The sequence below is a fragment of the Carcharodon carcharias genome, chromosome 6 (genome assembly GCF_017639515.1).
Source record: "Carcharodon carcharias isolate sCarCar2 chromosome 6, sCarCar2.pri, whole genome shotgun sequence".
NCBI classification, from domain to species: Eukaryota; Metazoa; Chordata; class Chondrichthyes; order Lamniformes; family Lamnidae; genus Carcharodon; species Carcharodon carcharias.
This window is the reverse complement of record NC_054472.1, coordinates 146,408,934-146,436,152: the sequence shown is the minus strand read 5'-3', so window position 1 is coordinate 146,436,152 and position 27,219 is coordinate 146,408,934. Positions and strand designations below refer to the sequence as shown.

Below are 27,219 nucleotides of genomic sequence, written 5' to 3'. Positions count from 1 at the left end.
GATGTCATGAAGCTATTAATGTATATATTATTGGGAAATATTTTTGTTTTAAAATAGAGGTTTAGTATGTGGGTGTGTCTTAATTGGATTAAAGCCAGCTAGCCTGGGTGCTTTGATGTACACTAGTTTTGAGGTGTGAACAGACAAGTAGAGGTGTATTTGCATTTTATTGAATAGAGCATTCAAGAAATGCGGAGGAATCTGGCACCAAGCAATATGTTTATATTACTAATAAAATTAGTACTATGAAAGGGGCTTTATTGTTAGAAGAGGTGGAGTTCAAAGAGGCTGGTGATACAATGAGAATTTATATTCAATGAGATGTGCTGGAAATAACCAATAGCAGTTTTGTGTGTGCAGAGCAGAGGCAATGTAATATCAAAGTAGCTGTAAGCCTATAACTGTCTCCACAGGAACCAAAGTAAAAAGAACCTCATTTTGAATTTGTAAGATGAAAATGGTTTGTCTGGTGTCTGGTTAAGTCTATAGGTTGCTGTTGCCTTAATGGAGATTAGTTTGGGAATTTGTTAAAAGTTATGATAGTAGCAATTTGTAGCCATGTATATGCGTTTACTGTGTTGTAACTTAATAAAATGTTTCATATAAAACCTCTCGAGAACGGGTGGCCTGATTCCTGAATTTAGAGTTGCATCTCAAACATTCTACTTAAAATATAGGTTATTACAGTTGTTTAAAGTTTCCCTCTGGAATTTTTAAATAACTCAGCTTTACCAACTGCTCGGTCATAACACACGTCAGAGGCGCACAGAGAGAATGACGGAACTCTATGCCGCCAGGACATTCTGGCAGCAATAATAAGCCCCGTTGAGGTGCAGGCATGACTGATGTGACCAGTGACAGTGAAGACACACTATCAGTGTGCTGGGAAGGGTGCACAAAGCACAGGGAAGAGGTCTTGGACTGAGACACCTGCCTTTATCTTGTGTAGGGACCAATGTCTTACATCTGATTGACACACACTGCTCATCAGAACAAGGTGCCATAGGCAAGGAGACATTCTTGGGAGCTTATTAACAAAGTGAACATTATGTATAAGTGATGATAGTTGTGCCCAGGCTGCACCCGGTGCGGAAGGGGGTCGGGAAGGAGGAGGACCTTCTCCTGGGCCTGACCAAGTTGGCCATTAACAGGTCCAGGCAGCGGGCGATCGACGGGGAGTCCCGCCCGATTGTTTGTCCCTCTTCCGCGGCTACGTTCACGGCCGGTTGTCCCTGGAGAGGGAGCACGCGGTGTCTGCTGGCACTCTCGAGGCCTTCCGTGCTCGGTGGGCACCGCGGGGACTGGGGTGTTTTGTTGACCCCTTTAATCACATTTTGATTTAAAGTTTGTAAGTTTCCTTTAAACTTTGTTCTTGGTTTTACAGCTGACCTGAATTAGGGGCTGTGCCTGATTTATCCCAATTTTGTTGATTTGGTTTTCATTTAAAAGATTATCAGTGTGCTGGGAAGGGTGCACAAAGCACAGGGAAGAGGTCTTGGACTGAGACACCTGCCTTTATCTTGTGTAGGGACCAATGTCTTACATCTGATTGACACACACTGCTCATCAGAACAAGGTGCCATAGGCAAGGAGACATTCTTGGGAGCTTATTAACAAAGTGAACATTATGTATAAGTGATGATAGCTGTGCCCAGGCTGCACCCGGTGCGGAAGGGGGTCGGGAAGGAGGAGGACCTTCTCCTGGGCCTGACCAAGTTGGCCATTAACAGGTCCAGGCAGCGGGCGATCGACGGGGAGTCCCGCCCGATTGTTTGTCCCTCTTCCGCGGCTACGTTCACGGCCGGTTGTCCCTGGAGAGGGAGCATGCGGTGTCTGCCGGCACTCTCGAGGCCTTCTGTGCTCGGTGGGCACCGCGGGGACTGGGGTGTTTTATTGACCCCTTTAATCACATTTTGGTTTAAAGTTTGTAAGTTTCCTTTAAAATTTGTTCTTAGTTTTACAGCTGACCTAAATTAGGGGCTGTGCTTGATTTATCCTAATTTTGTTAATTTAGTTTAATTGTTTTAACTCAAAAGAGTTACATCTTTACCTTCTTAACCCTGCCATGACATCTTGGTGTTCCCCTGACAGCCACAGCAGAGGTGGAGGCAGGCTGCTGGCTGCTTCACCCTGTAATGATGGGCGTTTTCTGGAGGGCCGAGACCTGGAGGGCCCTGGGCTGCTATCAGGATCCTGCTGTGTGGCCTTGGCACCCTCCTCAGCCTATAGAGCTGAATTTGTGGGTCATAGGTAGAGGGGATTCAGATTGGCTGGACACTCCCGGAGTCACCTGGGTGGATGGCCCCAAGGTGTACACCTGCTGTTCCATCTCGCTATGGGTGCCTGAGGGCCCTGGTTAACTCCTTGAGAAGGAGGAGCTGGAGTGAGATCGAGCTGTCCACCACCCTCTTACATTGACACTGTTGGAGGCCAACTATGGTGTCAGCGATGGAGTTCAGCCTGCGCAGCAGTGCAGGACCGATGTCCTGGACCAAGGCCGCCATCCTAGCCATGTTAACCTCAGTGCCTTGGCATGCTGGTGCTGTCACCTCAGACCAAAGGCAGATGGACTCCTCTATCATGTCTTCCAATCTGAGAAGTGCAGCGGACATCCCTTCCTAATGTTCCCAAACTTGCCTTTGCAGCTCCAGTAACTGAGATATGACTGAATCCAGGGTCACGTCATCCGACTCGGACACTGCAGATTTCTGGTCTCCAGCAGTCCTCTCAGTGCCGGAAACCAGGGAAGTCCCTGCCACTGCCTGTTGTGGATCAGGCAGTGTGATGTGGCCACCAGATTGTGATCCTAAGGCTGCTCTAAAGCTTGGTCCCACCAAGATGTGGGTCTCTGTGCTGATGGATGGTGTGGGTCAGCGCTGTGATGGGTTTTCAATGAAGGCTTTAGCAGATTCCTCTTCTGAGGTGTCTTCAGGGCTTGAGTCGAGGATCTGGGCTGTGGACTCTGTTGGCTGTTTCCCAGATGTGTCTGCAAAAGCAAGGAGAGATAATTAGTGCATGGCAGTGGCCTGTGAAACAGGACACATCAGTCACAGCATGGTTGTCTGATGGATGTTGCACTGCTGAACCCTCACTTCACAGAGCACTGCCGACCTCACCATCAGCCCAGGAATGGTCCAGATCTGTGCTGGCCAGCTGGAAGGCTCTATTTTGAAAATCGGTGAGGACCTTGATTTCAGGGATTCCTCCCCAGTCTGCAACCTCTCTCTTTTGTTGTGTGCCAGCTTGTTCTGCACGAAGACAGATGGAGAGAGTGTAAGGAAGACGCCTGCCAGGCCATATGATAGGTGTGCCTGGCATGTATGGGTGGTGAGTGGTCCCATGGACAGAATGAGGATGAAGGTGTGTGTAAGATGGTGAATGGTGATGTCTCTTGAACTGGCAGTGAGTGAGATCACTGGATGTGTGATGGGTTTGTAAGTGTGTGAGTTGAGAGTGATGAGAAGAGTGACTTACTCTGGCCGGACAGAGGACATCATTCATCCTTTTGTGGCACTGGGTGGCTGTCCTCTTTTGCAGGGCATTGGCACTGACTACCACTGTCACCACCTCCCAAGCCAGATTAGTGATGTTGCTGCCCTTCCTGCTGCCAGATCGGGGGTAGAGGACATCATGGTGGGCCTCCACTGCATCCAAAAGGCATTCCAGGGATACGTCACTGAATTGGGACTGCAGTCTTCTTGTCTTTCAGGGCCATTTCTTCTGTGCAGCAGTCATTGTCTGGAAGCACTGACAGCTGCACTTTAAATAGGGTGCCTGGTGTGAGGAAGTGGCAAGGTGATGGTACCACAAACGTATCAGAGGCCCCCTCCAGTGAAACAGCTTGTTTGCCGGCATTGCATGATTAATGAGGCATGATTAGGATGATCAGGCAGAATTGGGACGATACAGTGTGAAAAACCGCCATCGTGGCCAGTGAGTAAAACGGTCTTTTTCCTGCCCGCTACCACACTTAGTGCAAATCTGGGACGTTTCCATCCGGTGTCTGAGAAGGAACCTGCATATCGTCATGCCAGGTACTGGAGCCATGTATGCACAGCTAACATTGCAAACGAGATCAGGATGAGGAAGAGAAAAGCTCAGGGGGCAAGCCGAAATATTATTCCGCTAGTCCCATTGACCTGTACCTAGTCCATAACCCTCCAGACCTCTCCCATCCATGTATCGATCCAATATATTCTTAAAACTCAAGAGTGAGCCCGCATTTACCATGTCAGATGGTAGCTCATTCCACACACTCACCGCTCTCTGAGTGAAGAAGTTCCCCCTAATGTTCCCCCTAAACCTTTCGCCTTTCACCCCAAAGCCATGTCCTCTTGTGTTTATCTCTCCTAATCTAAGTGGAAAGAGCCTACTCGCATTTACAAATTAATTTGAAATTTGTTGGCACCCAGTGCCCCCGGTTCAAAAAGTTTTGGTGACCTAGTGAACCTTGTAAAGAATTATTGCCAGCCAAAGCCCTCAGCAACGATACAATTGTTCAAATTTAACTCAAGGAACAGTGCCACGGGGGTGTCAGCTGCTTCTTATGTGGCAAGTCTGAAACAATTATCAGAATATTGCGAGTTTGGTACATCAATCAATGGTATGCTCAGAAATCGTTTGGTGTGTTGTATAAATGAAGATGTGATTCAGAAGAAATTACTGTCTGTAACAAATTGGGATTTTCAGAAGATATTCTGGCAATGGAAAGCACAGTGCGGGACTTGAAAGCCATACAGGGCGCACAAAGTGGCACCGTCCTCCACGTTGGGCAGGGAGCCATAGCCAGAAACAACATGAAAATAGAAGGCTTTGCTCAGAAGAAAGAAGCAGCCACCACTAGCAGACAAATAAAAAGAGACAACTTAGCATCGAAAACATGGCATAATGGTAACAGAGGTGGAAGCAGACAGCCTTGTAATGAATCAGTTTTAAAAAGTTGGATGTTTTTTCTGTCAGCGAAATGGACACCTCATGAGACATTGCTTTCAAACAAAAGCAAAAACCCAATGAGATCTACAGCATTGAAAACCCTGAACTAATAGATTCATATTTATTTAAAGGTATAATTTAAAGGTAGGAAGGACAGAACCTTTCAATGTAACCATGAGAGTGAATGAGAGGCCTATCGGAATGGAGGTGGATACAGGTGCAGCCACTATGGTGATAGGTGAGCATACTTTAAAATACTTGAATCAGGGGGAACGTAAACTAAATTTGGAAGAAACTGATGTCAAATTGAAAACTTACATGGGAGGAGACAGACGAGCTAGGGGCATAAGTAATGTCGCAGTACACTACGGTGGTCAAACAGTGAAATTACCCTTGATGGTGGTAGCAGGCAGAGAATCAAGCATACAAGGATGAAACTGGCTGAGGGAAATCAACCTTGATTTGTCACAGAGATTTCAAAAGAAAAATGAAAATCTGCCAAAAGACCTTTACGATCAGTTTCCCTCCTGTCTAAGTATGTATCTCTGGAAAACTATGAAGAGAAACGGGAACAGTTCTGCACTTCTGTAAGTAAAATGAAGGATGAATTGGCAGGGAAGGCATGACAATGCTTAATTTTCCAGGAGGCAGTACACCAATGCAAAAAAACAAGATGGAAGAACTGAAAAATCAGCAACGTGAAACCAAAGAGGCTTTGAAAGCAAAAGTTGTAGAATTTTCTAAGAAGCAGACAGATGATGAAATTCTGGAAAACTCAAGCACTGAGTTCACTCAAGTCGAGCTTACCTCTGAAATTAGCCTGGTCAATATGGAAGAATGCCCATCGAAAGAAGACACAGAAGCACAAGTAATACCATTGATCTTAGCAGTGTATGAGTATACTTTCATTCGTACACCCAGAAGTTAAATTGCAAGCGCTGATGCACTTAGTTGTTGCCCATGAAAGTAAACAATGAGGATGTTCCAATTCCTGAAGAACTCATTTTATTATTGAACTTCCTAGATTCATCACCGCTATGTGCTAGACAGATTAGACAAGTCGAGACCCAGTCTTATCCAAAGTGCGAGAACAAGTTCTTCATGGTTGGTCATAAGATCAGGGATCTGATGAGATTAAACCATATTTCCAGAGAGTATACAAGCCAGGAAAGTATCTCATTGTGGGGAGCTCGAGTGATTGTTCCTCCACAAGGACGAAAGCCATTGTTGTCTGAAATTCACAGCGCACATCCAGGCATTTCCCGAATGAAGACCATAGCACGCAGCTACCTATGGTGGCCTGGGAAGGATGGAGAAATAGAGAACTTAGTGAGAAGTTGTATGCAGTGTCAGCAAGTACAAAAATTACTTGCAACAGCTCCTTTACGCCCGTGGCAATGGGAAAGAAGGCCATGGGTGCAATTACACAACGACTACGAGGGACCTTTTATGGGAACAATGTTTCTACTTATCATCGATGCTCACTCAAAATAGATGGACGTATGTGAAGTGAAGTCATCGACATCTCCTGCTACAATTGACCAGCTAAGTCAAAGTTTCGCAATCAGCGTACTTCCAGAAGTGGTCATATTAGACAATGGAATGGCACTTATGAGGGCTGAGTTTCACCGATTTATCAGCCTCAATGGCATTACTCATAAAAACTTTACCATAACACTCTTCTTAATGGACTGGCCAAGAGAGCAGTTCAGACATTCAAGTCTGGCATGAAGAAATTGTCTGGAGATTCTATAGCAACTAACCTAGCACGTTTTCCATTATAAGACCATCCTTCAACAATAACAGGTGTCACACCTGTGGAATTGTTGAGGAAGCGCTGTCTCCAATCGAGATTGAGCCTAATTATAACAAACTTGTAGAGGAAGGTGGAAAGGAGTCAGGGGAATCAGAAAACTGGACATGACTGACACAGTCGTGACAGGACGTTTAATGTAGGAGAGAAGGTATATGTGAAGAATTTTAGGGAAGGACCAACATGGTTGTTTGGTGAAATAAGCGCAATAACTGGACCTCTTTCATACTGCTTGAAAGTGGAAGATTGAGTCATATGGAGACATGTGGGTTATATAAGACGAAAAGAAACAAAGTACCCAGATATGATTCCACCAGTGTTCATGACTTAGTTAACGTCTCCTGTTGAAAGAGCTCAACTGAGTACAGATGTAGCTGAAGGGTCGACTGCACCTGAAAGAGTAGGAGAAACGGATTTTTGGGTACCTACCGAAGAGGCTGATGCTCAGATGACTCCAGTGAAGGAGGTTCTGGATAAAACATCAGAAGCTGAGACATTCTACACAAAGTCAGAAAGACTGATTTTGTAAATTACTTACCTGTGTGAAAAACTTGATATTTTGAGAAAAAATGTAAAATGTATTTCTGAGTAAAGGCGGAGGGATGTAGTAATCTGAAGTGTAATATACCTCTAAGACGAATGTTGTAATGGAAGATCACATGCTCTTAGTATCCAATAGCAGAGTAGCGTGGGTTACCTCTGTCGTCAGTAGTCTTGAGTCAGAGTCTGAAGTGTAAAGACAGAATTTTGAGTTATGAGCACACAAGTGTAGCTGCTGAGTTCCTTCTGTAAATAAACTGAATGTATTTATTCTAAGAATGACCTACTGATCTTTTCTGCCTTTGGTACCAACTCGGTCATCTCAAAACAAGTGTACAACCCAGATCCTTAAGTCCCAACAGGGTACAGGATCCAATACATACTCCTTTTATTTTTCTGCAGAAAGCAATTACAGTGGGGGAGGTGAGCGGGACCTCAACATCCCAACTTCAGACTTCAGAGCGGGGCGGGATGCCTGGCTCCGCCGACTGCGGGTCATTGCCTGTGGGTCACTAGGTCCCTACCAGCAGAGGTTGTCGGTTTAGGAGGAAGCAAGACAATCAGTCAGCCCAGGGGCTTCTTTGGGACAAAAGGCAAAGTTCTTGGTAGGCTGGGGTGGAGCCTGAGCCAGTGGTGCAGGCTGAAGAAGGGTTGGAGCCAGGAGCCTCATGGAGAGAGAGATAAAGAGAGAGCAGGGCAGCAGCAAGGAGTCGGAGTTTGAGATGTGAGTCACAGTGTTGAGGAGTCAAGGCCATGAGTAGAGCAGCCCGAAGCCTCTGACAGTGCCAAGAGAACTGGGAAACAGCAGCAGAGCGGATAAGCAGCTGTTGGAGACCAAGGTAGACTGCCTGGATAGCACCCCAGATTTGAAGCCACAAGGTGGGGAAGATCCCCTTTGTGTCTGTGAGTCAAGATAACCTGAATCACATGGTCATGGGATATTAGCAGTGAAAACTCCATCAACTAAACTCTGCTATCCAGTTGATTAGAGATCAGGACTTAAGCTCTCAATGGTATCCTGTTGGATCTTGGGCTTCAGTTGTGAATGCCCATTATAAAAAGTTAGCTTCCCTAAACTCTCCCATTAATGTTTATAAAGATCTGATGCTAGTGGAATAAAGAATCCCTGTTTCATAATTGTTTTGCTGTTTGTGTACATGAATCTCATGTTACACTAGCACAAAGCAGAAACCTAGCACAAAGGAAGACGATTGTGGCTCTTGGAGGTCAATCATTTCAGTCAAAGGACATCGCCATTGGAGTTCATCAGGATAGTGTCTTCGGCCCAACCATTTTCAGCTTCTTCAACGATCTTCCCTCCATCACAAGGTCAGAAGGGTATTGTTTACTGATGATTATGTAGTGTTCAGTTCCATTCACAATTCCTCAGATAATGAAGCAATCCATGTCCATATGCAGCTAGACCTGGACAACATTCAAGCTTAAGCTGTTGAGTAGCAAGTAGCATTCACACCACATAAACACTGGGCAATGATCATCTCCAAAAAGAGAGAATCTAGCCATCTCACTTTGACATTCAATAGCATTACCATCACTGAATGCAATTACATTAATATTCTTAGGGTTAACATTCACCTTAAACCTAACTGGATCAGTGACATAAACAATGTAGTTACAAGAACAGGCAAGAGGCTGGGAATCCTGTAATGAGTAACTCATCGCCTGGCTCCTCAGAGCCTGTCTTCCATCCACAAGGCACAAGTCAGGAGTGTGATGGAACATCCTGCACCTGCCTGCATGAATGCAGCTCCAACAACACTCAAGAAGCTTGACACCTTCAGGACAAAGCAGCTTGCTTGATTGGCATCCCACCCACCATCTGTGGCAGCAGGATGTATCATCTACACGATGACTTGCAACAACTCACTAATGCTGCTTCAATAGCACCTTCTAAACGTGTGACCTCTAACACCTAGAAGGACAAGGGCAACAGATGCAGGGGACAACCACCACCTACAAGTTCCCCTCCAAGTTACACACCATCCTGACTTGGAAATATATCGCTGTTCCTTCACTGTCGCTGGGTCAATATCCTGGAACTCCCTTCCTAACAGCACCATGGGTGTACCTGCACCACATGGATTGCAGCAGTTCAAGAAGGCAGCTCACCACCACCTCAAGGCATTTAGGGATGGGCAATAAATGCTGGCCCAGCCAGCGATGCGCGCATCCCATGCATGAATAATAAAAAGGCTGAAGTCAAACAACAATTCAGTGCTGTAGTGGACACTCAGACTGAGGTCATGCTTTGATGCTTGTTGCTATTCAAGCCTGTTTGGTGCCATGCAAGCTCAAACTGCTTCCATCAGGCGAGACTACCAGTGCTCAAAGGAGCTTACAGGTCTCACAGCAGTCCTGAAATCTGTCCTCCAGCAGATTACTAAGGCACTATCCAGGGGGCAGTGACAATGGCTTCATGGTGCACATATCTGCTGTTGACTCTGAAGAGAACAGCATTCGTGCTCCCATCACTGCCACTTGGTCAGTCCCCTACTGATGCCATTCAGGAGCAGAGTTGTGGAGAAACAGTGATGGGGAAATGTTCTTAGGGCAACCAGAGTATGATTAGCCACTCATGGTCAGCCCACTTGGAGTGATATAGTTCTGGATGCCTCCTTCCATTATCCCCTCTCCTTTCCTCCTCCTCCTCCACACTCCAAGGTGCTCACTGAAGGCCTTCAGAAAGAGTTGCACCCTCATTACATCCAAATTGTGCAGTTTGCAGCACACCACCACAGATTTGTAGACACAGTCTGGCTAATATTGGAGGGCTTTGCACAAACAGTCCGGATAGTGGAACCATTGATTCAGAAACCCAATGGCTTGCTCCATGTGGTATCAGGGGGAGGCAGTGGCACAGTGCTATTATCATTGACTAGTATTCCAGAAACCCAGGGCAATGCGCCGGGGACCAGGGTTTGAATCCCAGAAATTTAAATCTAATTTTTTAAAAAGTCTGATAACCATGAAACCATAGTCAATTGTTGTAAAAATGCATCTGGTTCACTAATGCCCTTTAGAGAAGGACATCTGCTGACCTCACCTGGTCTGGCCTACGTGTAACTCCAGACTCACAGCAATGTGGTTGACTCTTAAAAATGCCCTCTAAACAAGGGCAATTAGGGGTGGGCAATAAATGCTGGCCTAGCCAGTGACGACCACATCCCATGAACAAAAAGAAATTGAAGGATTCAAGATGGGAACTGATAGGTTTTTTTGTTAGATGAAGGTTTCAAGGGAGATGGAACTAAGGTGGTGAGTTAATGGAGCTGAGATACAGATCAAACATGATCAAATTGAATGGTAGAGCAGACTTAATGGGCTAAATGGCCTATTCCTATTCGTATGTTCGTGTGCTGGTTCTCTGCAATAGAACTCTCCTTATTCCCATTTCCATACCCAGTCTCCACTTAACCCAAAATGGTTTTTTTAAACTCTTTAAAAGAGCTCTTCCCTGCATTCCATTCTCCTGCCTGTTCACTTTTGACCCATTGTGCCAGTGCTGGCTTTCTAAGTTCTTCCTTTAGTCCCATTCCCTTGCCCTTTACCCATTTTCCTATCGTGCTTGTGCCAACTCTTTGAAAGAACTCTGTGTTTAATCCCATTCTCCTGCCATTTCCCCATAACTTATTCATTTCTTTATGCTTCAAATATTTATCCAGTTCCCTTTTAAACATTGCTATAGTTTCTGCTTTTGTTTCTGGTCAGATGACCCATGTCTTCCTAATTCTCTGCGTAAAATATTCCCCTAATCTCCTCTCTTCATTCTTTTAACCTGGACATCAGCAGAGCATGAGAAATACTTTTTGAGATTGATGGCTGGCATCAAATGAGGGTTTCACCAGGGAAACCAGGTTCCAAGGAGTGTAGCAGGTCTTGAACAGGATCAAGAAATGAAGCTTATAGATGTTTTTAAATGTTTCTTTATGATTTGGGAAGAGAAGCAGTGCTCCTTGCACCCCACCTGGAAACCTAAGACCTCCTCAACCTGTTCCCTTCACGAATCACAATTGCCACTAGATCCCTCACCTGTACCAAACCCCCCACATTCCCCACCGCCCCCCTTCACTCCACTTATATGACTGCCAGGGGCCCACTCCCTTGGGCTTCCAATGGTGGCCTCCTGCCACTCAATATCCTACTCCTCCCAACTATCCAGGTTCTGGCTCCTGCTGGAATACCAGGCAGGAAATTCACACCGGAGGTGGAAACAAGAGTCCAGATCTCGCTACATCCTGGTCATGCGAGCTTGGTGACCACCCAGGCCTCAGACCGACCTCCTGCCTCAAGCTAAAATCAGAGTTTTACTCTTTTGCCCAGATACAGAGAGGCAATTTTATTCATCAATCTGAGGAATTCGAGTTTAACTTATGTCCCTTTTTCACATTTCTGTTAAATGCTGTCAGAATAATTAAATTAATTTCAAGCGGGCATAAGTAACTAGGTTAGATGCATTCACAGAAACAAGTTAGCTAAGCAGCTAAACGTGCAGAAAAAAGAACATTTGGTCTGTCACTTCAGAAACACATCACTTCAAAAAACATCAACAAAATGATTGAGAAAATAGGGGAAAATGCTTTGCTGCCTTGTGCTTTCCATATTTAAAGAGCACTGCCAGAAAAATGTTAAATGCACTCGTAAACTAAACATGATTTTGTCCACATTTAGTTGCTTCATGGCCATCAATTATTTGGCCCTTATGATAGTTTCAGCTTCCTCTGAGCGTAGTGGTATTGTCACTGGACTGGTAATCCAGAGGCCAAGGTAATGCTCTGGAGGCGGGGGTTTGAATCCCACCACTTTCTACCCAGGTCAAGATGAAAGGGAAGATAACTGGTACACTAGAAGAATTTACAATCAAGAGGAAGGAGGTGTTGGAAAGGCTATCTTTACTTAAAATAGGTAAGGTTCCAGGACCGGATGAGATGCATCCAAGGGCACTGAGGGAAGTGAGAGTGGAAATTGCAGAGGCACTAGTGATAATCTTGCAGTTTTATTTAGATACAGGGGTGGTGCCAGAGGACTGGAGAATTGTGAATGTTGCACTCTTGTTCAAAAAGGGATGCAAGGATAAAGCTGGAAACTACAGGCCGGTCAGTTCAACCTCAGTGGTAAGGAAACTTCTGGAAACTATAGTATAGGATAAAATCAATAATCATGATAATTAAGGAAAGCCAGCATGGGTTCATCAAGGGAAAATCATGCTTAACTAACTTGCTGGAGTTTTTTGAGGACTTAATAGAGAAGGTTGATAAAGCAAACACTGTTGATGTGATGTATATGATTTTCAAACGGCATTTGATACAGTGCCACACAACAGACTTGTGAGCAAACTTTTAGGTCATGGAATAAAAGGGAAAATAGGCACTTGGATAAGAAATTGGCTGAATGACAGGAGACAGAGAATAGTGATAAATGGTTATTTTTCGGATTGGAGGAAGGTTTGTAGTGGAGCTCCTCAGAGGTCAGTATTGGGACCCTTGGTCTTCCTGATATATAGTAATAACCTACACTGTGGTGTGCAGGGAATGGTTTCAAAATTTGCAAATGATATGAAGATTGGAAATGTGATCAACTGTGGTGGGGATAGTCTTGACCTTCAAAAGGACATATACATGTAGGTGGATTGGGCAGACAAGTAGCAGATGAAGTTCAATGCAGAGAAGTATGAGATGATTCATTTTGGCAAGAAAAATATGGGTAGACAGTATAAAATAAAGGGAGATCCTCTAAAGGAGGTACAGGAACAGAAGGACCTCAGCTTATACGTACATAGCTCATTAAAGATGGCAGGGCATGTTGAGAGAGCAGTTAATAAAGCATAAAGTATCTTAGGCTTTAGTTATAGGGGCCTTGTGTACAAGAGTAATGAGGTCATGTTGAACTTATATAAGACACTAGTGGGGCCTCATTTGTGTCCAGTTCTGGGTGCCATACTTGAGAAAGGATGTGAAGACTTTGGCGAGAGTACAGAGGAGATTCACAAGAACGATTCCCAAAAGAACTGTAGTTCTGAGGATAGATTGGAAAGGTTGGGACTGTTTTCCTTGGAGAAAAGAAGGCTGAGAGGAGACTTGATACAAGTATTCAAGATCCTGAGGGGTATGAACAGGGTAAATAGAGAGAAAATGTTCCCACTCAAGAAAACATCAAGAACTAGAGCGCACAGATTCAAAATAATCGGCAAATGTGATGTGAGGAAAAAACTTTTCACCCAGAGGGTGGTTGGAGACTGGAATAAGCTTCCTGAAAGGGTGGTGGAGGCAGGTTCGATCGAGTTATTCAAAAGGGAATTGGGTTGCTACCTGAAATAAGAAAATGTGCACGGTTACAGGGATAAGACAGGGGAGTGAGAGTAGGTGGAATGCTCTTTCAGAGAGTCAGTGCAGACTCAATGGGCCAAATGGCCTCCTTCCGCACTGTAAAGGTACTGTAATCCTGTGAAAGAAATCTGGAATCAAGAGTCTAATGATGACCATGAAACCATGTTGATTGTCATTAAAAAAAACCCAACTGGTTCACTAATGTCCTTTAGGGAAGGAAATCTATCATCCTCACCTGGTCTACATGTGACTCCAGATCCACAGTAATGTGGTTGACTCTTAAATGACCTCTGAAATGGCCAGCAAGTCAGTTGCATCAAACCACTAAAAGGTCAATAAAAAGGAATGAAATCGGACAGACTACCTGGCATCGACCTAGGCACCAGAAATTACAATGGCAATCTCAGCCCTGTCGAACCTGCAAAGTCCTCCTTTCTAACATTTCGGGGCTAGTGCCAAAATTGGGAGAGGTGTATCACAGACTAGTTAAGCAACAGCCTGATATAGGCATGTCCATGGAATCATATCTTACAGATCATGTCCCAGACACCACCATCACCACCCCAGGATATGTCCTGTCCCACTGGCAGTACAGACTCAGCAGAGGTGTTGGCACAGTGGTATAAGGTTGGGAGGCAGTTGCCCTGGGAGTCCTCAACATCGACTCTGGACCCCATGAAGTCTCATGGCGTCAGGTCAAACATGGGCAAGGAAAGCCCCTGCTGCTTATCACATGCCACGGCCTTCAGCTGATTAATCATTACTCCTCCATGTTGAACCTCACTTGGAGGAAGCACAGAGGATGGCAAGGGTGCAGAATGTACTCTGGGTGGAGGCCTTCAATGCCCATCACCAAGAGTGGCTCGGTAGCACCACCACAGATCGAGCAAAGGTCAATTGCTGTAGCTTGGAGCTAGCCAAGTCTCAAGGACGTAGCTGCTAGACCAGGTCTGCAGCAGATGGTGAGGGAACCAACAAGAGGGAAAAACATACTTGACCTCATCCTTACCAAGCTGTCCGCTGCAGATACATCTGCCCATGACAGTATTGGCAAGAGCGACCACTGCAAAGTCCTTGTGGAGACGAAGTCCCGTCTTCACATTGAGTATCGTGTTGTGTGGCATTACCACCGTACTAAATGGGATAGATTTCGAACAGATGTAGTAACTCAAGACGAGGCATCCGTGAGGTGCTGTGGGCCATCAGCAGCAGCTGATGATTGCACAATATTCAGCACCATTCGCGACTCTTCAGGTACTAAAGTGGTCCATGTGTAAATGCAGCGAGACCTGGACAATGTCCAGGCTTGGGCTGACAAGTGCAAAGTAACATTCCCTCCACACAGGCGTCAGGCAATGACTACCTCCAACAAGAGAGAATCTAACTATCGCCCCTTGACATTCAATAACATTACCATCACTGAATTCCCACTATCAACATTCTGGGAGTTGCCATTGACCAGACCCTGACTGGACTAGCCATACAAATACTGTGGCTACAAGAGCAGGTCAGAGGCTAGGAATCCTACAATGAGTAACTCACCTCCTGACTCCCCAAAGCCTGTCCACCATCTACAAGTCAGGAGTGTGATGTAATATTCTCCACTTGCCTAGATGAGTGCAGCTCCAACAACACTCAAGAAGCTTGACACTGTCCAGGGCAAACAGCCCGCTTGATTCGCACTTCTTTCATAAACATTCACTCCCTCCACCACCAAGAACAGTAGCAGCAATGTGCAGCATCGACAAGATGCACTGCAGAAACTCACCAAGGTTCCTTAGGCAGCACCTTCCAAACCCACGACCACTACTACATAGAAGGACAAGGGCAGCACATAAATGGGAGCACCGCCACCTGGAAGATCCCATTCAAGGCTGAATTGGAAAAATATCGCTGTTTCTTCACTGTCGCTAGGTTAACATCCTGGAACTCCCTCCGTAACAGCACTTTGGATGTACCTACACCAATGGGTCTGCAGCGGTTCAAGAAAGCAGCTCACTACCATCTTTTCAAGGGCAATTAGAGATAAGCAATAAATGCTGGCCTAGCCATTGATGCCCACACCATGTAAATGAATTTAAAAAACACAATAATCCTGGTTTACACTTCAGTATGGTGAGCCCTGTGCTATCAGATGGCATAATAATCCAAGGAGCTGTCTGCCCCCTTAGGCGAACTTAAAAGGTCCTGTGGTACTATCTGTGAAGAGGAACTGGGGAAGTGTCTTGGCTACTATTTAACCTTCAACCATCATCACCAAAGCAGATTATTTGTTCAATCATCACATTATTGTTTGTGGGAGCTAGCTCTGCGCAAATTGGTTCCACGTTTCCCTACATTAGAAGAGTGACTACGTTTAAAAATTTCTGCTGCTAATGTGTACCTCTGTGCAACCCAGCCTGCGCCATCAAACACACAGTAATGTTTTTTTCAAAGGTCAATTGCTGTAGCTTGGAGAAATTTGCAGATCTGCAGGTCTTTGTAAGTTCTTGGCCATGGCTCAGGAGTGACAGTATAAAAAGATTGGCTTTCTTACTCTCTTTTTTTAATCATTTTAATACTTTGTAATGTGATGCCTGCAGTGTGACTAGACATGTGACTTTAATATTCATACCAAATTTTCCATAGCGGTTGTCATGTTATTATAATGATATAATACTTATTTACTTATTTACTGTACAAGACACAAGGCACCAATTGCTCTTAAGGGATTCACTTATTAAAAGTAGGCACACAAAAACATTTAAACATAGGTACAAAGCTTGAAGGCATCAGAGCTCTGCTCAAAGCAAAAGTTAAACTAAGACTCGATCACATTTCCCTTCTAGTATTTCATGCTGATATCCCTTAAATGCATATTACAACATCCCCCTTTCTTTTAAAGATACTTTTCCCCTTCCAAAGAAGTATAACTATTTAGAATACATGTTCATATTTAGTTATCATCAAATAAGTGCAAAAATCTGATGAATCTGAGTCTCAAAAGCATAAAGGTAATCTACAGGTATGCCCAGATCTTCTGATGGTAACTTTAAATGGAGGTTTTTAAATTTATCACAATGATATGTGGGATTGTCATTCTTGGATGTTGTTCCTAGCTGCATGTGAGATCTTGACCTAGATTCAATAGGACTGCACAGGGTTTGAAGAGCTGGAATGGATCTGACTAGTCCTCGGTTGTGCCTCACCAAGGGGCCTCCGTTGCACCTTTGCATGTAATCACTTCCTAGGGCTTTGGTTCGGAACAAATCCTTGTCATCTTGGCTGGTTGTCATGTACCTTCTGTGGGATCCTGGATGCAAACTTATTGTCCCAACTGTAAACTTGGCAATTCTGTACCTGGATTATTATTATACATGTTGGTCATCTTCTCTTGCAGTTTTAAAAGTTGGACTCTACTTTCTGAGAGAGTCGAATGGGTAAGAGCAGGGCAATTGGTACAAACTGGTTTGTCAAACATGAGCTCTGCCAGTAATGGAATAGTTGCACTTAAAGGTGTTGCTCTCAGATGTAACATTGCAATGTGTAGATCTTTCTTGATCTATCTACATTTGAGAATTATGGATTTCACTGTGTCAGTCACTCATTCAGCTAGGCCATTACACCTAGAGTAATGAGGAGAAGAAGTAGTGTGATCGATATTACATTCCTCACACATATCCACAAATGACTTACTATTAAATTGGGGAACATTATCCGTAATGAACTCTCTGCACACAAATAAACTGAAAATAGCACTTTGAGTGTGCACAACAGTTATACTTGATATATTTTGCAATTGCCAAATAATAGGGGTATTTGGTAAAGCCATCAATGAGGGCGATGAAGTCAGTGCCATGGACATGAAAGAGGTCGGATGTGACTTTGGACCAAGGATGGGTAGGAACTTCATCTGAAATCGATAGTGCTTTGAACTTGGTAAACACTCTCGACGTACCTCGCACTTCTTGACGGTGTTTTCAATATCATTGTTCATACCAGCCAATAGACTGTCTCTCTTGTAGGTCATCTCTTCCAGTCTGTGCCCATGCCTGAGTGATGAAATTGTTGAAGAATATCAGGTCACAAACATTCCGGTATGATGACCTGCCTGCCTTTAAAAATAACTCCCCGAGAGATGCCTAGCTTGTCCCAATAAGTCCAAAATAGTCTCAAGCATTTGTGGACATGCTGAATTGAATCAAGCCATCCTTTGATGATGATTTTCCACAGCTTCTGTAGTGTAGAATCACTCATCATTTCTTCTTGTAGCTGCTGGCATTTGAATTGTGCAAAATTTCACCAGACCAAAATGCACCAAGCTAGGGGAGTGCGACTAGGTAGAATGCTCATTCAGAGATCCAGTGCAGACTTGATGGACTGAATAGCCTCCTTCTGCACTGTAAAGATGCTGTGATTCTGTGAATTCGGAGAACATCTTCAACTTCAATGTCAATTAAGTCAACTTGTAGATCTATGGATATATCTTCTGTTTCTGAGCTAAGCAATCTGCTAAGTGTATCCGATGTGATTGTCAAGTTACCTGGCTTGTACCTAATCTCACAGTTGTAACCTTGAATCTGTATTAAGAGACCTTGCAATCTTAGTGGTGCACCAGTCATGGTTTTCGCCAAATCATCTCCAGTAGCTTGAGGTCAATCTCTACCACAAATGTTTTGTCAATAAATAGGTATGAAAAATGCATGATTCCAAACACTAAAGCTAATGTTCCCCATTTGATGTTGGAATAATTGGAATGTGTTATTTACAGAGATTTTGAAGCAAAGGCAATAGGTTTGCCTTTTTGTAGTATGTATGCTCCCAGGCCTTTCTGGGAGGCATCCATCTCCATGTGAGCTTGAAAGAGATCCTGGCTAAGAGGTAGCCTGAAAGAAAGTTATTGGAAACAGTATCATTCAAATGGGGTATGAAATGCAGTAAGCTCTTGAGGCTCCTCTGCAAGATGTACTGACCCAGTATCCATGTTTGACATCAAGCGTCAAGCGTAATTTTACACCTCCAAACCTTGGATTTAATTCTTCTAATGTGGATATTTTGTAAGGACAGCATTTCAAAGCTTCGTTTAAATGTTTTGGATTGAGGTATATTCTCAATGATCCACTAAGATAAAAGCAAAATATTGCTGATGCTGGAAATCTGAAACAAAAGCAGAAAATGCTGGAAAATCTCAACAGGTCTAGCAGCATCTGTGCAGAGAGAAACAGAGTTAATGTTTTGAAGGGTCATGTGGACTCAAAATGTTAATTCTGTTTCTCTCTCCACAGACGCTGCTAGACCAGTTGTGTTTTTCTAGCATTTTATGTTTTTGTCTCAATGATCCATCCTTTTTTATGCCACATGCGATTGAGCTCTACCAATCTATGTGCTCTTGCCCTCTACTAATGATTCTGTCCTTCTCTATTTTGTCTAGTTCAATCTTTAAAATCAGTGGATGGTGCACTTACATGGTGGATCAATTGATGGACTTGCATTCTCTTGCAAGTGTAAAGTGTAAAAAGTAATTAGCATGATTGATGGACCTGCCCGTCCATCCTTAAGGTTGGTCGAAGGGCCGGGAGCCCAGACAGGCTTCTGAATAAACATGAAACCTCATCCATAGGTGGGATGAGGTTTCATGAGGGTATAACAAATTTTATAAAACGTCTAAATAAAAGAAATTGAAATATCCCAGCTCATGTGACATGTTAGTAAGTGGGCATGTCAGTAATTTTTTCCCCTTTATTGAAACTTTCAAACCTGAGCCGATCTCCGAGGCAGCACTTTGCCTCAGGGAGATCTGTGCGCTCTTTTACACGCATGTGCGAAAGAGCACACTCCCGGCTTAGGGAACCCCCCACCCGCAGAGCATAGCGCTTCCTGGTGCACATCATGCTGGGTGGGCCATAATTGGCTCAGCCACGTAAAATGGCAACGCACCCCGATCAGGAACCCACCCGCTCGAGCCCACTCCCACACAACCCTCCTGACGGGGGAAAGATCCTGCCCATGTATTCACCGCTCTTTGCCTCATCATGCACATCATTGTCATTTTCTGGTTTATCAATCGCCTCATGTATATGTTCCTGATGCATACCAGATAGTCATTCTTATTGCTTGAAGGTATCTATTGTGCATGGTCTGTGTGAGTCTGTGCAGGCCTCTTTGTCATTGCATCAGTCTTTTCTCGAGCGCACTGCCACTGCCAATGGCCCTTTTTGCCACATGCCTTGCAGAATTGATGGAAAGGTGGGCACTTCCTTGGTGCATGCAGAAGACCAGACATTCCGCATGTCTTGCTATGTTTGGATGTTCTTGTGAGTGCCTCAACAATTGGGGTTGTATTTAGGACCTGTAAGCTTTGTCAATCTGCAAGAATCGCTTCGTACTTATGTCCATCCTTGAGTAGCTCATCAATGATATACATTTTGGGGTGTGTCTGGCAGATCATTCTGGAATGCTTCCATGGGAGTGGATGTGATTGCCAACTCAATAATTCTGTCTGCTAGCTCTGTGTTTGAAAAATCACAGTACATACCTTTTTCTCTGTATCTGCTGATGAAGTGGTCTCTGGATTCAATAGGCTGTTGTCCAAATGGCATGAAGTCTAGTCGATGATACAAAAGCTTAACCTGATTTTGAACCGATCTTCAAAAGTAGCCCATATCTTTTGAGGATCCTTTAACTCTTCTTCAATTAATCTTGACATGTTCAACATGTGTAGACCTTCATTCTCAATTGCTAGGTGAAATCTTATGGCTCGCTTTTCTGGTTCAGACACACCTGAATCAAGAAACCATAGTTTTGTATACTGTTTAAACATTTTGAATTAGTAGGCCTACTGCATCCCAATTCAAACTGGGGAATTTTGTGGACATTCTGACAATATTCCTTTGACCTTCCATGTTCTGTAGTACCTAGGATGAGTGTCGCTGTAGCTGCTTTCACGTGCTTTTCGAAAATCTGTCTACGAAGATGAGTTGTGATGGGAATGCGCCTTAGAGTAATGGAGCCTTTGCTTTTTATTCAATTTATTGTTCAGCAGCTCCCAAAGCCACCCATTATAATCACAACCTTAATTACCTGGAAAAACTCAGCAGGTGTGGCAGCATCGGCGGAGAAGAAAAGAGTTGACGTTTCGAGTCCTCATGACCCTTCAACAGTAGAAGGGTCATATTGAAGGGTCATGAGGACTCAAAACGTCAACTCTTTTCTTCTCCGCCAATGCTGCCAGACCTGCTGAGTTTTTCCAGGTAATTCTGTTTTTGTTTTGGATTTCCAGCATCCGCAGTTTTTTGTTTTTATAATCATAACCTTTCCTGGCCTGATTTTTATGATGGTTTCCTTTGGGTTTTTTTGCATGTTTGACTCTCCCTCGCTCTCTGTCAATCCAGCCCAGAGCCTGGCCACTCGCTTTTCCTGACAGAGCTAACCCAGTGCCTGTCCTCTTGACGCACTGTCCCACTCAGAACTGATAGGCTATGTGCTGCAATCTCACCACGAGGGATTTGTCTGCTTAGCAGCTCTTTGCTTGAGCACTAACTCGGCATTGTGTCTCCAAAGCATTTTTTCACAGTCGCCGTGCTGCTTTTTCAACACTCTCTGAGGCTGTGATATCATTTCAGTCTGACCAAATGTCAAGGGTCTTCACATGCCACGATCTAAGGCTGTTCACCATGTCATATCTGCATTTAACCTTGATGCCATGTGTCTGGCCATCCCTGATCACCATGTCATGTTACTATAATGATATAATACCTTGGTCTTATTTACTGTACAAGGCACAAGGTACTAATCGCTCATAAGGGATTGTATAAGCATATTGTGGGTTCATTTATTAAGACTAGGCACATAAGAACAGTTATACATACGCATAAAAGTTGAAGGCGTGAGAGCTATGTGTGTGCTCTGCTCAAAGCAAAAGTGAAACCAAGACTGAATCACATGACACAATCCCCTTCTAGTGGTGTTATGCTGATATCTCTTAAAGGCATATTACAACAACGCTGATCGCAATGAGTCAGTAAGTGCACTATTTTTAACAAAGTATAATAGGGAAGGTTTACAGGAAGCAAGCAAATGTACACCCTACTGATTCCTGTGGTGAAGGAGTTGCCTTATCAGGAAAGCTTGAGCAGGTTGAGTCTATACGCATGAAAGTTTGGAAGAATGAGGGATGACCTTATTGAAACAGATAAGATTCTGAGGTGGCTTGATAGGGTAGGTGCTGAGAGGAAGTTTCCCCTTGTCAGGGAATTTAGAACTAGGGGGCACAGTTTCAAGATAAGGTGTCTCCACTTTAAGATGGAGATTAGGTAGAATTTCTTCTCTCAGAGGGGCATTAATCTTTGGAATTCTTTACTCATAGAGCGATGGAATATATTCAAAACTGAGTTAGACAGATTTTTGATCTCCAGGGGAGTGGAAAGTGAAGTTGATTCTTAACTATGCTTTGCAATGGCCTAGCAAGCCATACAATTCAAGGGGTATTAGGGATGGACAACAAATGCTGGCCTTGCCGGCAATACACATATCTCATGAAAGAATATGATCTTATTGAATGGCATTGCAGGATTGAGGGTTCAAATAGCCTACTCCTGTTTCTTATGTTTTAGTAATAATGCTTTCAAGAAAATATGTACTTCCATAGAGATATCAGTGAGATGTGTGTGCCTGTTTCTCATTGTAGTCTCTTTATCCTTGATGTGATGTTTGACAATGACGCTTGTAAATAATTGGCTTTATCCGATCAACACACCCCAAAAGATATCACCAATCAGAAAAGGCTCAGGATTATTTTAGGATTTTTAAAAAATCATACATAATATATATGATGCTTGCCCTTCAGAATTGTTTATATCAGTTAAAACATGAGCCTATTTTTAAAAAATAAAGTTCTATCTATTCCTATCCAAAACCAGATGTTAGCATGTCGTACAATTGATGCATCACAGAACCAACAAACAGTGAATTTCCAGTTTCCACTGGTGCTTTCCACTGGCGCGTGTGCAGAGAAATGGTGCTTATCAAGGTTGGTGGACAGTCAGAAGGAAGGTTATTATTCATGTTATTAACACTTAATTTATTGTTGTTAAAGTAGTCCTGATCAGAAACCATGTCCTGTGACAGAGGTAATTTAGTGTGTGGACCCTCTGAAAAACCTCTAAAGACCCCCAGGTGTCTGTGGACTGTTTGAGAATTACTGGGTTATAGGCTGTCAGTGTAGTGAATAGGGATTGGGTTTGTTATAGAGTGTTACCCAGTATAGTGAATGTTGGTTATAAAAGGAACATGAATTATGATTGAAACATTTAAAAGAAGAGGTGTTCAGATTCCTCAAACCACAAGACATTGGGAAATAAGAGCCCAGATCCTAATCTATGTGGCTTAGTTCGAGACTGAGCAGCTGGGCTCGAACCTGTTTAATTCTGCTCTGAAGGGAGCATGGCCATGACTTCCACAGGCACACTTGGAAATTTACACTAATTCTCAGGATTGGGCCAATCCTAGCAAAGCCAGAATTTACTGCCCATCTTTGGTTCTCCTGAGAAGATGGTGGAGTTTGCTTGGGCACTCTTTAGTTTGCTGGGCCACTTCAGAAGACATTAATTGCCAACTGCATAGAACATGAATGCCCAAAGCAGTTTGAGGTGATAGGTTCTTCCCTGAAGGACATTAGCAAACTAAGAGACTTTTTTTCTAGCATCAGCCTACAAATGATCAGATTTATTAAATATGATTTCATGACTCGCTATGTTGCAATTTGAACACTTGACCTCTGTATCAATATAACACAGCATAACTCCTTTAAAACCATATCTAAACCACAGGTGTGGACCTTGATGTAAATGCAGTGAATAGTCTTTTCAGGTGGACTAGCTGCTGGTCAAACTCCCAATTTTCATCCCTTGGTCACCATTTTATAATAAAAAAGGACATCAATCCAAAATAGAGCACATTTCATTGATTCTTGTTCAGTCACTAGACAAACAACCAACAAGTTTATTTTTTCTCACAATCACTAAAGATGCAAACTATAATCAGCATTTATTAAAAAATCATTAATAAATAATAATTTATCATTTTTCTCACATTTTAACCGAAGAACATGAACAACATAAATTCAACTAGAAACAATTAACATCCAGAACATCAGTATGTTTTGAAAGCTGTCCAGTTCGTTCAATGGATAATGAGTGGACATGAACTCATTGAACTGTGATAGCTAGCAGTTGGACTCAATGCCTAGTCAGTGGAGAAGGTTGTGGTTTTCAGTGTTATTTTGTTGTACTCAAAAGGTTCACCATGCAGTTCAAAACATTTGGGATAATTGCCATAATTGAGAATGTTGCAGCTGCATTAACCATGGTCTTTTAACACAGCACTGGTATTAAAACTGGCTTCTCTCTGAGTTTCAGCTATTTTGGGTCTGTTCTGAAGTTGGATGTTGGATCATTTTATTACCCCATTATTTTTTTATCTTTTCATACCCTCCCAAAATGAAAAAGATCCAAATGACTAACTTTCTAGGTATCAGTGCAAGATATCCAGAACATTGGCATTCCCCAGGTGGGACTCTGCAGCCCTTTATGTCCTGGTGCAGCAAAGAGAACAATCTATAAAAAAAAACGTTAGGCTTCAAACTGCCACTTTACATGATTCTGCTGAGACCGTTTCCCAGACCCTCTTTTCAGAGATCTGGTGGTCCTTCCAGCTGAAGATAACTCCTCTACATGAAAAAAACATCCAGACAGCGCCCGGATAGAGTTTTATATCATCAAATTCAAAGTTGAATACCATTGCCAACAAAGATAAAAGGAGGGCAGTTGATTGCCCGTTCTTCCCCATAAGCTCAAGCAGTTGATGGTCCTATAACATGGTCAACTGATGAGGGTGAGTGGGCCCTCAGAAGGTGAGATGTAGCTGGTAGAGTATATTTACTCTGGTAGATTCATGCAGAAGCAATGAGTGTCACCAACGCTGTTTTGAGTCTATCCACTGAATATTGGCAATTGTGATGACATTGAGGACAGTGCTTGACTAAAATTGAAATAATTATTCAAAGATGCAGGCAACCCTTAGGGGAAGAAAGGATTAACATGATGCAGTATCAAGTTTTCCTGATTCCTTGTCCATATTTTAGATCTTTTGCAGTTGGAGTGGCCTGCTCTTGCCAGTGTAGTGAAACAAGTGGAGAATAATCCATAGCTATAGTCTTATGGTTGAGGAGTTCAGTTGTGTGTAGATTTGATGCGTCTTGTGCTAGTGTCTACCAGTCACATTACAGTTTCTCTCTCTTCCTCAACAACCAATGAAGGTTTGTGGGACCCTGGAGGCCCCAAACTCCTGCCATGCTCATTGCCCTTGCCATTCTGTTCAGGAAGGGTGGAAGGGGGTGAGTTCTCAGAGACTGAACCATTCTTGACATAGCCCGGAAGGTTCCGATGCCCGTTCAGCAGTCCACTGCCTAGTCGGCTATTGTGGTGTAGGGCTTGTGGGGCTCGGGTGGTCAGGTTGGTGCTGATACTGTTGTTAGTGTGCGACACCATTGGCCCATAGCTGTAGTTGGTGCTCCCACTCCGGGCTTTGCGTTTGAAGTCAAGTGCCAAGGTCCAGCGTGCCCATGCTTTTTTGATTTCACTCTGTACCTGAAAAGAGCAGAGATACACAATCAAAAAGTGACAGAGAAACACCCCTGAGCTTGGATAGTGGTTGAAAGGAGCGTAATGAATAGGCCCAACTTAGCTGGTGGCAGAACCATTGCAAATTGGCCTACCAGCCAAATTCATTGGGCTGGATTTTCATCCACAAAGCAGGTAGTGGGAGTTGGGAAAACTCCTGGCTTGGCCTGCGCACCTGAGGAGAAAGTGCCTGCAAGGATGGCATTTTCATTGTGGAGGACCGGGGGGAGGGCTGCAGTTGGGCTAGCTAACCCTGGAAAATGTTTGGAGGCAGCCACAGGGACTGCCGGGTGTGGAGGCAGGCTGTTTAAAAGGTCCGTCTCAGAGTCATCGGACTTTGTCCTAGTTAAAATTTTTTTAAAAAGGCCCTTCAGTCCTCACTCCTCGCACTCTTTCACCCCTACAGGTTCTCCATGCCCCATCCATGCCCAATCCATGCCACCTCATGACCACATGCCAAGCTATGGCTCCTACCAACCCCATATGGCTCTCACGCCCCAGGGCCAAGCTATGCCACCCACACATGCCTTATGATCCCCCCTGCCCCCATGTCAAGCTATGCCCACAAACAATGGCAATGGTCCCTCATGCCCCCATTGCAAAGCTATGACACTTCCATGCCCATTCATCGTATACTGTATAGAAGCAATGAACCCTATAGTGACAGTTGTATGTGTAAAAAAAACTTCTTAAAAAGTCATACATCATTGGTAAATTTCCACTTTCTTAAAAATAACTTATTTTTGTTACAGCCCAATAAAAGTGTCAAGTAGCAGAAACTACAAGCACTCCAAACCTCTTTATCTTGTGTAAGTAAACATTGCACAATTGACAGCAAAAATTACAGACCCAGAGCTGTAATCAAGCAATGATTTCTCTGGGACTCAGATGCTTCAATAGGCTAATGGATACCTGGGCTTTCAGCCAAGCCTCATTAAGCTACTGGTGCACACATGCAGCTGACAATATTGGTCCTATAGGTGCCTGTAAAACAGGTGCAATGCAATCCAATCTCTGGGCCCATGGCTTTCAAAGTCAAAAGGAAGAAAAGGAAAAATCATTCATTTGAAAATTATTGCCCATGTTGAAATCTATTTCCCCTGCCCCATTTAATTAATGGACAAAATTGACTTATTTCTTTCAAAACACAAGTAACGATGATGTTATTGAAAACCATGTATTACATGAATGTCAGAACTTATACATTAACAGCATTTTGAAGACAATAGGTGAATGTTTCTATTCAGAGATTGTTTGACGCAAGTATGAACTATAAACACATGATGCATTAGAAGCATTTCAGCTCATTAGGTTTGTGCCAGATCTCTGACAGGAGAATCCAAAGCCATTTCCACCATCTTATGCTCTCCCTGAATCCTGCATCTTCCTCTGCTTCATGCATTTACATAACTTTCCATGAAGAAGATGCAATGGTTTATGCCAACCCCTATGGTAAACCACTCCATGCTCCTCCAACCACTTTCATTACTGGGTGGAAAATGGTCAGCTGTTTGTTCAACACACCATCTCAAAAATCAGGTGAGGCCAAAAATGGGTAACCTATAAGTTACAGGCCATTTTCAACCTTTAGGTAAAGGGGAAACGCATTCCTAAGTGTACTAAATTGTCATATAACAAAATCGCTAATAGTAACTTCCAGGCTTGAAAGCCTACCATGTTACTTTTTAATATATTGTTGCTAGTTGACAGCCCATCTGCCATATTTAAATAAATAATTAAGGGTAAATTGGATTTGTTAACAAGCCAATTGACCCTGATAATATGCTGCACACGAGATGAAATGGTTGGCATGGGCAGTCAGGTAGGTGGGCAGGCCGCTTTTAAAAACAATTTTTTCAAAGAGTGAAAAGGAAGTGGGGGTGGTTTACTATCTCCAGTCGGCGGGGGTCCTTGCACATCCTTTTTCCTGCCC

General features: G+C 43.6%; 1 protein-coding gene across 1 annotated transcript in view; it reads right to left on the bottom strand.

Moving 5' to 3' along the window:
• Positions 1–23,554: 23,554 nt before the first annotated feature.
• Positions 23,555–27,219, bottom strand: part of pth1r (parathyroid hormone 1 receptor) — a 94,943-nt gene continuing 91,278 nt past the window's right edge. The window contains exon 14 of the mRNA XM_041189297.1: positions 23,555–25,253. Coding sequence (XP_041045231.1) covers positions 24,882–25,253 — 372 coding nt within the window. The 3' untranslated portion in view covers positions 23,555–24,881. The remainder of the gene's footprint in view (positions 25,254–27,219) is intronic.